At 43.5% G+C, this 9,742-nt stretch overlaps 2 protein-coding genes across 2 annotated transcripts; one reads left to right on the forward strand and one right to left on the reverse strand.

Annotated features, from left to right (window-relative positions):
* SARC_07823 (electron transfer flavoprotein subunit alpha, mitochondrial) lies at nucleotides 1–5,006 on the forward strand. The gene is made up of 6 exons (XM_014298221.1): nucleotides 1–208; nucleotides 920–1,084; nucleotides 2,763–2,966; nucleotides 3,333–3,548; nucleotides 3,893–4,022; nucleotides 4,298–5,006. The coding sequence occupies exons 1-6, from the start codon at nucleotides 155–157 to the stop codon at nucleotides 4,552–4,554; spliced, it is 1,026 nt and encodes a 341-aa protein (XP_014153696.1). The 5' UTR covers nucleotides 1–154; the 3' UTR covers nucleotides 4,555–5,006.
* Nucleotides 5,007–6,456: 1,450 nt separating this feature from the next.
* Nucleotides 6,457–9,381, reverse strand: SARC_07825 (hypothetical protein; the record flags this gene model as incomplete). The annotated part of the gene is made up of 3 exons (XM_014298222.1): nucleotides 6,457–7,609; nucleotides 7,859–8,032; nucleotides 9,198–9,381. 3 exons carry the CDS (start codon nucleotides 9,379–9,381, stop codon nucleotides 6,684–6,686), a joined length of 1,284 nt encoding a protein of 427 aa, XP_014153697.1. The 3' UTR covers nucleotides 6,457–6,683.
* Between the last annotated feature and the right edge of the window lie 361 nt (nucleotides 9,382–9,742).

Here is a 9,742-nt window from a genome sequence, read left to right on the forward strand (position 1 = left end):
GTTTACACAAGACAATAGAGAGAAAAGATTTCGAGGCCAAATAGGAATACATATAAAAATTTATATAGAGTAATAAATCGAGGATAAGTAGGGTACACTTCTACATTCATCTCTGCACAGAGGTCCGTTGAACTACAAACCCTATCATAGCAAGATGCTTTCCGCTATCCGAACCTCTGCTTTCTCCAATGGACGCTGCGCTGTAATGGTGCGTTAAAGCTACTGTATACCCGTATATTTAAGTTTTAACGCACTTAGCCGTGACAATGCTGTCAAGTTTCTATATTGCTGTCGTTTCGTTGATCGCTTGTAAATAGCTACAACAATGTTTAGTTCCCCTTTACTTTTTTATTTATTGAACATTTGCGATTACCTGAAACAGCTGTTTTTTGTAGTTGGGCGCATTTGTTCTGATCTATATCATATAAACAAGAAGACTCCGTTGTGCGAATGGCTAAGTGCTTATATATATCATCGCCTATGACGCAAAACAGGTTATATCACTGTTTACCATCTCGCGTACCGAGTCTCATGTATGCGTGATACTGTATGACAGGGGCTGTCCGATTTCTATGCATATCGGACACTGTCCTTTGCGTTCATGCCTTTTCAAATTTTTACGGGTGTTTGGGAACCAAGTATTTACTAATGTTTACTCGATTTATCGCTGTGTGATGATACGCTTATCCTTGACAATGTGGTCGGATTGCTCCATTTGATACTATTTTCTCGTTCCTTGTCCCAATTTTCACGAGAACACACACACACATATATATATATATAGCCGCACATGTCATCGAGCGCCCTAAAAGTTAATATGCAGCGATCATCTTTACCTCGATGGAACGAGGACAGACAGTATACCCCGACACAGTAGAAGCAAGGTCAATTCTCACATACTCTGCGTGCGTCACTACAGGCCGCAGCAGCTCGTCGCTGTTACAGTGCCGGAGCATCCAACACACTGGTGTACGTCGAGCACGACAATGCCAAGGTGTTAAAGCCAACTCTACACACTATCACTGCTGCTAAGGCTATCGGTGGACCCGTTACCTGCATGATCGTTGGCTGTGGTTGTGGACCGGTATGTTGTGTATATTTTTTGGATAAAACAGATAAATGTGTGCATGCGTGCAGTGGGTTTAGATTGAATTGATAAATACATATATGAGTGCTGTATGGTATGTATGCAAAAATGTCTGTATTCAGCGTGGTAGAACGTTTAGACTTGGTATCGATTGACTTCAACTTGAATTTTTCCAAAGAATGTTATTGAAATACAAATTCGTTCATATATATATATATATATGCTTGCCATCAGCTTGTTTTTGCCTTTGACCTCACTTGATGTATCTGACTAAGTAGATCGGTGTGCAATAAAAAATTGTACCCGCAAGGTATATATATACATATATACATGCATGTATACACAACTTCCATATAGATGTACATATATCTGTTTCTCGATTGCCTGCAATGTATATGGATTCATATATATATATATAAATAATATCGATTATAGCAGGATAGTTGAATGCCTCTACGCGGCGGCTTAGCTAGTTTACTTTCTGGTTTATAAAAATTTATGCAATTACCCATATGCGAATACTTTTTGACGAGGAAATCATTGATTCATGTATCCCACGCATCTGTATATCGGGGTCTGATATGTCATATCTTATATGGTTATCATGGTGTCCGAGGCAAGCTTAGAGTACTAAAATATATGTGTGTTTGTATATATCTGTGATCGACATATAATTATGTCTGTAATGGACTAGTACTCTTATTTCACGCTGCAAGTTTCGTCTATAATTATTTTCGGCGTGTGTTTGTTTATCATAGTGCTGATCTGTAATCAGTACACGGCAAGCAATCTTAATTTCGGTTTATTTTTCATGTTGCAAAGCAGATTATTGTCTAGAAAGAAAATCTGCAATTTCTTGACACCGTCTCATGTACTGTTAGCAATCAAACAGCGAGCTCGCCGTTTTTGTGGTACACGGAAATAGTAATCACCATTCAACCGGTGTCTCTGAGGAAAACACTATTACATATTTGTTTAAAAAACAGAGTGAGCAGTTCAAAGTGGATAAGCGTGTCTCAGTAGATAATAGAAAGTAAGCTAGCACTTTCGAAGTGCTAAGATCCCGAGACACTTCTTATACTACTGATACGTTCGAACGATCGTGATAGTAATCGTATGTCCGCGTTGTTCGGTCATGTGTAGTGTTCAATTCGGTCAACAATGAATATCGCATAGCTAGAAACAAAGCAAACTGAACATGATTCGAGGAAATTCGCCGGGCAAGATGATTTTACTGCTGCTGGTGCAACCACACACAAATGTTTTACTGGGCGCACGTTTATATCTGTTTTCTCATATTTGAGAAGTTGAGTATCTAGCGTGTGCAATAGTTGACGTATTAAATGCGGGGGTTCATACTGGTAGATATGTCTGTATGTACAATTTACATGGGTGTCATGGTGGAATATGGTTGTTGAGCAACTGACCATGTTTGCTAGAATGGTGATAGGATCACTATTCTTGTGCAACGCTGAGTAATTCATTGTAAAAGGGGGTTTTTTTGCTACATATATCGTTGATATTGACTAGGATTTCTGGGTCCGTTAGGATCCCTCATGAAGTCTATTCATATCATGCATTTTCCTTGCGCTATTAGTTAGATTTCTTGGGCTGCTATTTTCCCTGCACGGATTTATACTTGCTTGTATTCATATCAATTGTAACTTCTGCGTAGGTCGTTGAGCAATTGTCTAAGGTTGCCGGAGTCGACAAGATCCTTGTTGCTGATGATGAGATTTTCAAGGGACATCTACCCGAGGCTGTAGCCCCCGCTATAGTTGCTGCACAGAAGCAGTTCAACTTCTCTCACATTGTCGCATCCGCCACTGCCATTGGCAAGAACGTTGCGCCCCGTGTAGCTGCCCTTCTAGACGTGCAGGTATACATCACATGGCTGGGCACACACCTTTTAAAACATAGCATTTTGTTTGTTTCGATTACTACGTGGATTTTTTACCAGTTTTTACCCATAGTATCGCCGTATTCTTATAGCTTGTATCGGCAATATTTATTACTGGCGTGATTTTTGGATACTCATTTATATTGTCGTGCATACGTACTTTTGTATATATCGTCTATATCGTACAGAAGTAGTATAATTTTAACGCTCGTGCCCCTTTTTTTGTTGCCTTCCTGTCTCTGCCGTTTTACTTTACGTGGAAGACTTAAATCGTTCACGTTACGAAATCGCGCGCAACCGGTACACTTGATACCTAATTTTGAATGATCTCTCCCCTCTGCACAGTCTATCTCTGATATTACGGGTGTGGTTGACGCCAACACATTCACGCGCCCCATCTACGCCGGAAATGCCGTCGCCAAGGTGCAGTCCAGTGATGATATTAAGGTGGTCACTGTGCGTGCAACCGCTTTTGCCGCTGCTGACGAGACCGGTGGTTCCGCTGAGAACGAATCCGTTGCCGCTGGTGAGGCTCAGTCCCTATCAAAGTTTGTTGGACAGGTACAGTACATGCTGTATGTGTATTCAGATGTGGTACATGTGTTTGTACATGAAATCATCATTCTTTCCCATAGGTGTAGGCATTTTAGTAACTTCTACAATTTTTATGCGTTTCTGTTAGTCATTCATATGCAATCTTCGACCGCACACGTTAATTTTTTATGTTTTTGATTCAGTCCGATATCTGACATGAACCAATAGCATTCAGAATGTGGCCAGCATTGTTTTCAACAGTTTTCTTTCTCGGTTCATTCCTACGTTTTTGTTCCTTTTGCCTGAATCGCACGAGTCCCAACGGGAAGTCGTATGCGCTTTTAAATACTCTGATCTCTTCAATTTTCTAGGAGCTTTCAAAGAGCGATCGCCCTGAGCTCGGCAGTGCCCGTGTTGTTGTGTCCGGAGGTCGTGCGTTGAAGAGTGGCGAGAACTTCGAAATTCTTTACAGCTTGGCCGATAAGTTGTCCGCTGGTGTCGGTATGTATCCACGACTTCCTGAAGTAAAATCGGCTCACCTGTCACGTGTTGTAGCTGCATTCTCGTAGTCTTAGTCGTTTGTGCTTTCTCTCTGGGTCGCAGTGCTGTATGTCTAGTTACTTAGTACTATATCTGCTCTAGCAGGGCGAATGTGCCAGTGTCATGCGCTGTGCTATTTTCCTCATGGTTGTCGCAATTTCGTTTCAGTACGCAATTTTATTTGACGGTCATATTCTCTTGTTGATATGGGCTCTTTCTCTGATTCCCTAATATAGGTGCCTCGCGCGCGGCCGTAGACGCAGGTTACGTGCCCAACGATATGCAGATCGGACAGACCGGTAAGATTGTAGCCCCCGAGCTTTACATTGCTGTAGGTATCTCCGGTGCCATCCAGCATCTTGCAGGTATGAAGGATAGCAAGACCATCGTAGCCATCAACAAGGACCCCGATGCCCCTATCTTCCAGGTGGCCGATTACGGACTCGTGGGTGATCTTTTCAAAGTCGTTCCTGAGCTAGAGAAGGCTTTGTAAGCTATTTTGAGCATGAGTAGTTTCCAGCTAGAGGAGGCGGACAGATTGTAGTCTATTCTATAGCATGTGAGGTGCGTTATGGAACATATAAGTGCATGTCTGAAGAATGAGTAATCGTGTGGTTTGACGAGATGTTCAAGGAAGGGTAAGGATATCCCAAGCCTTGGGTTGAATGAATATGCCTTCGAGCCAAGTGATGACTTCATGTTCGCGGTTCTTCAGTATGGCGCATAATTCCCAATCTTAGGACACAACGGCACACTTCATACCATTCGATGTGTTTTTGTAGACCGCTGAGGGCTAGAAATATCATCTAAGCATACACATGCATTGTTCTCGTTGAATCAGGTCTTAAGCCGCGACTTCGCACACACTGTGACAAGTAGAAATAAAATCTAGGATGCTAAATCACTGCCAGTGTACGGGTGAAAGCATTATTTGTATAATTGCAGACTTACATCAATTCAATTATTCAAACGTTATTTGACCGAGTACTATAATGATAATACTTCACATATTTTGTTTGGTTGTTCCGTGGTGGCAATGCATACTGTGTATGTAACTTCTTTTGGATCAGATGGTGAATACAACTTTCGTCTGCCACACACAGTGACGGCAGACGTTCGTTGACACTCCATGTGCATTGAGGTTTCGCGCATGTATAATATTTAGCGAGATTTCTGGGTGTGTTGTATATGTTATTAGCGGTAGTGCGTGTCCAGACAGCTTGTGTATAGGATAGCAAAAGTCCCTGCAATTTTCACTCGAATATACGACCGAAGTTGGTAGATTGGGAAAACCATCGCAAGCATTTGCATCTAGTAGAGCATCAGAGTTTGTGAGATCGTGGTTTATTTTCTTGGCAGTGATGGTGGAGAACCATACAAACGCACCAAATTGCCTTGTTGCCTGTCGAGACATCATTTTATCCTAAGAAGTCGCTTCGATTAAAAATCCATAGAGACTGCGCATGCGAGTCGAGGGTTCACCCAACAATACCCATTGTGGTACACGGTCAGGTTATTTGTGAAAAGAGAATCAAGCCTGGCCTTAGCCAGGCTAGGAGCCAATTTCACTCCCGCATTTGAACACGCGAGCTCGACTACTATATACTAGGTATGCTAGATAACAAAACCGTGCTCACCAACAAGCCGTGGTCGAACAATGGTCACCATATCTCTTCTCCGCAGAACTCCAGTCCACTGTTAGAACGTAGAAACTCCCTTATGTGCAAAGATTGAACTCAGTACAATCTTGAGTTTTCATTTATAACAGTCAACTACCTCCTGCTGTCGGTACGCCCTGCGCCGCATAATCAATTCGCGCTTGACATTCTAGTAGCGGTATTGACCGACTCCCTGCCGGATAGACGAAGCCTGATTGAAACGGATGTCTACATCACAACATGGGGCTGGGATGGGAGGTATATTTGGCAAGCGTCCGTATCCATCAACCTTGTGCCAGACGCCCACCCAAGCGCAAGGATATACATGCCCTCAAAATTATAGAGAGACAATTCTAGCGTGATGTTGAGTTCTAGCCAAACTGTTGCCGAAGTCTGCTCAATCGAGGTTTGCAGGCGAGCACGATAAGCATCCTTATTGTTGGATGTCCCATAGCATTGCTACAGCGACCGTATCCGCGGAACATCTTCAGAACATGCCCCACATGTGTAACGTCCCACCGAGACAGTATTTAGGCAAATATGTTTATCATATCGCGTGCACTGTCGCTGCGGTAGAGACTGCCTGCTGAACAATCTATTCTGCTAAACGATATTATACATGTATGACATGGTCCGCGGAGGCGACATGACAGGATTATTAAAAGAATTGCGTTTCAAGAATTCACCCGCCATGTTAAATTTGTACGTGTACGTCTAAACAATTAACGACTATATATCAGAAGATCCGTATTAGCGGCTGGTAAGGAAGTTGCCGTACTTTTTTGGTGTCAAAATACTCGGCAGTTTCCCACAATATTCTATCTCAGAGGTTGAAAAGAGATTGGCCCACTTCCTAGATAGAATGCTTCTTACGCACCTCCCGCTATACTCCGCTATTATAGTTGGTAGAAGAGTTGACGATTTTAAGTCGAGATTCTGTTGTAGCATCCCGCTATACTCCACTTCACGGGTTGATAAGAAACTTGCCGACTTTTTTGGTGTCAGGATTCTTTAGCAGTACCCCACTATACTTGGTGACCAAGCGGTTTAAGTACAGCACTCTTGCATCCACATCACCCACCGCCACCGTCTTCACCACCGGGCGTGACTTTGTATCCGAGTGTATCCCTGAAGAACCCAGTCCACCTATAGCTTTCGCGGGTGTAGATTTGTCACGTGTAATTGCGCTCAGGGATTGCTGTAGCTGGCAAGACACTGTGTCAGCGATATTAAAGCGCTGATTGACGCGCACACCGTAGAAACCCGTCATCTCCATCCCGGAGTGCGGGTGCTGGATACCTTCATCTTCTTTTGTCTGCTGTTTCACTTGTGGTTTTGTATCAGTCGCCTGCACTACCCTAGAGTCCACATCTTGACTGCGAGTTGACATATGTGTCTGATACATCTTGGTAAAGGCCTGGGTGACTATACTGCCCTGTTCTGCGGAGTGTATTGAGTATATCACCCCTATCCGCGGAACGCCCTCTCTCTGTTGAGCGGCCAATAGCGGCGCTACAATTTGTGTGGCCTGTCGCAAATATGAGTTTTCCACCGTAGGGTCCTGTCCAGCAATGCCCCCAACCAGAACTATACCCAAGAACCGGTGAGAGCTGTTACTAGTACCTTCAAACGCTTCACTGTTGGTCACATCCTCCTGTAGTTGCTGCGTGCCTTCCCGTGTGAGTTTATATCGCTTATAAACGTTCGATGTTGGTGTGCGAGATGATACATGTTTGCCGCCTGCGTCAGCAATGCTCGATTCCTCACCGGAGTGTGTAGAGAAGACACCGGCTGCATTGAGAACATCCACGCTCTTTAATGTCATGGACAAAACAACTTCACATGCAAAGTGGTTCAGGGTTTGATCTTCAGCCGCTGACCTGGGAGGCCCTGTATTAGTTGCGTGACAGTGTGATATTAGTGAAAAGTAGTACTGTGCGATAATAATACATTAGTATCACTAATATGACTTAGCAGATAAGGTAGCCAATGCTGTGGATCATGGTGATAGTTCTTCGATCGACCACTTATAATGTTCGGAAGATATTGCTGTGAAGTATGTCAGCTTAATGAAGCATGGTGATAGTTCTTTGTCTGAGCTCTCCACCTCAAAACCTAGTGACAGCCACACACTCATACCTTCGTCAATGTTGAGCACGAGATCGACACCTTCATCCTGCGCAGCTTGACAAACCGTGCGGATGCGTCCCAGTGCTTCCAGCAGTGCCTGCACCTCTGTTGGCGACAGGGACCCGTCATGAGCCCCGAAGACTCGGTTGAAGAATGTGAGGGCTTTGCTGGAAGAAGGCATTTCTGTTGCAATTCGGAAGTACAATGTAAATCAGTTTGAAATTCGCCTGAAAGTTTGTGTGAGGGATGAACCTTGCAATAGGAATATTTCGAGGTCGCCCGATGAAAGTATTGCATCATAATGTGACACTGAGAGTGTTGAGAATTTAAAGAAACGCTAGGCAATATGGCCTGTACGATGGGATAGGTCTTCGCGTTGTAAGGTGGCGATGCGACCGTCTGCGAGCAAATTTGACTTCTGCGCGCCTTCCTTTCTTATACCTTCTTAGGCGATACATTAGTAAAACCCAAATTATCGTATCGTCAAATAAAAACGTCGGCGAGTGTGCAATTCAGACCGCTTGGGTATATCCTTATTGACAGGTGGCAAAGGAGCTGAAGCGTACTGAAATTTAAATCGAAGGAGAAATATCAGGCTAGTCGCTTTCTCAGCAAGCATGCAACAACGTAGTGAATGGTTAAGCAAGGAAACCTGAAGATCACAGACTTAGGCCAGTGTCGCTTCACAGTGGAACAGCCGAAATGAAACATACATATTAATTACACAATACGATACACTTTGGCCCTAATTACAACGTAACCTTCGCATCTACAACTTTTAATATATAAATATATATATATGGTTGTCACAAGAATTGAATATTACAAATCCTGCGAACGGCAAGATATTATTCATGATGTACTTGATAAACATTGAGAAGCTCTTCTCGAGAACAACAGTCTACTACATACAGTCAGTGACTTGAAGTAGGCTCTAAATCTAGCACTGATATGGTGCTCACGAGGTAACGCATCAACGCATATAACCAAACTCAGACTGGATGTGTACAGAATTGCACCAGTGAGGGCTTATAACCACTGGCAGTAGGCGAGCGCTACATATTATATGATCTATCATATCTTGAAAGGCCGCCAATTCACTTCATTGATGTCGGACATCCCTTGTTTGTATACCTGATACACTCACCAGGAGAGTACATAGCAACATGCGTAAACAATGCAGTTGATACTCTTGCACATTGGATACTAAGCTACATCGCGTGCGTTCACTCACATGTCTGGATATATGTGCGCCTGAAGTCATGACTTAAAACACCAAACAAACGCAATTAGCGTCTTATAAAGAAAACAGCGACCACGCCCAAACAGAGTTGAAGCTACCACTCACCAAGTTTGTATTCCGGTACATTCCCACTCTCTAGTACATCCGCAAGCCTAGGCAAGAGTACTGTGGGTACTAGGGACCAAACATCCACTTCGATGAACGACAGGTCTTTCGCATGCGTGCGCAGCAACTGAAGCACTCGAGTACAGTAATCATCGAGATACGCGCCTATCTCTTCGTACGTCATTTTGCTGGAGTTTATGGTATTCGCTGTACGCTCGTCTGGTTGAAATTGAATACGGGAAAACATACTTAAAATAGGCTTCTGTGTATATATATCGTACTGTGGTCTGTGGCTATGCTGATGCGCGCACATATATGATAAACTCGCGGCCTCTGTATGATATGCAGGCTTTAGACCGTTCAGGTCTACCAGTCACGATGGGACACCAATCCTTTCGCAATTTCACCCACGCTGCGAGCAAGTTGTGTCTATTTTATTACTTGGATTGCGAGTATGTTTGGGGTGCACTTACGTGCCAACCTGACCACATGTCAAGTGGTTTGAGAAACGTCGTCGATACAGCGGTTTCGACAAATATAAACCC

This window comes from Sphaeroforma arctica (genome assembly GCF_001186125.1).
Source record: "Sphaeroforma arctica JP610 unplaced genomic scaffold supercont1.648, whole genome shotgun sequence".
Lineage (NCBI taxonomy): Eukaryota > Ichthyosporea > Ichthyophonida > Sphaeroforma > Sphaeroforma arctica.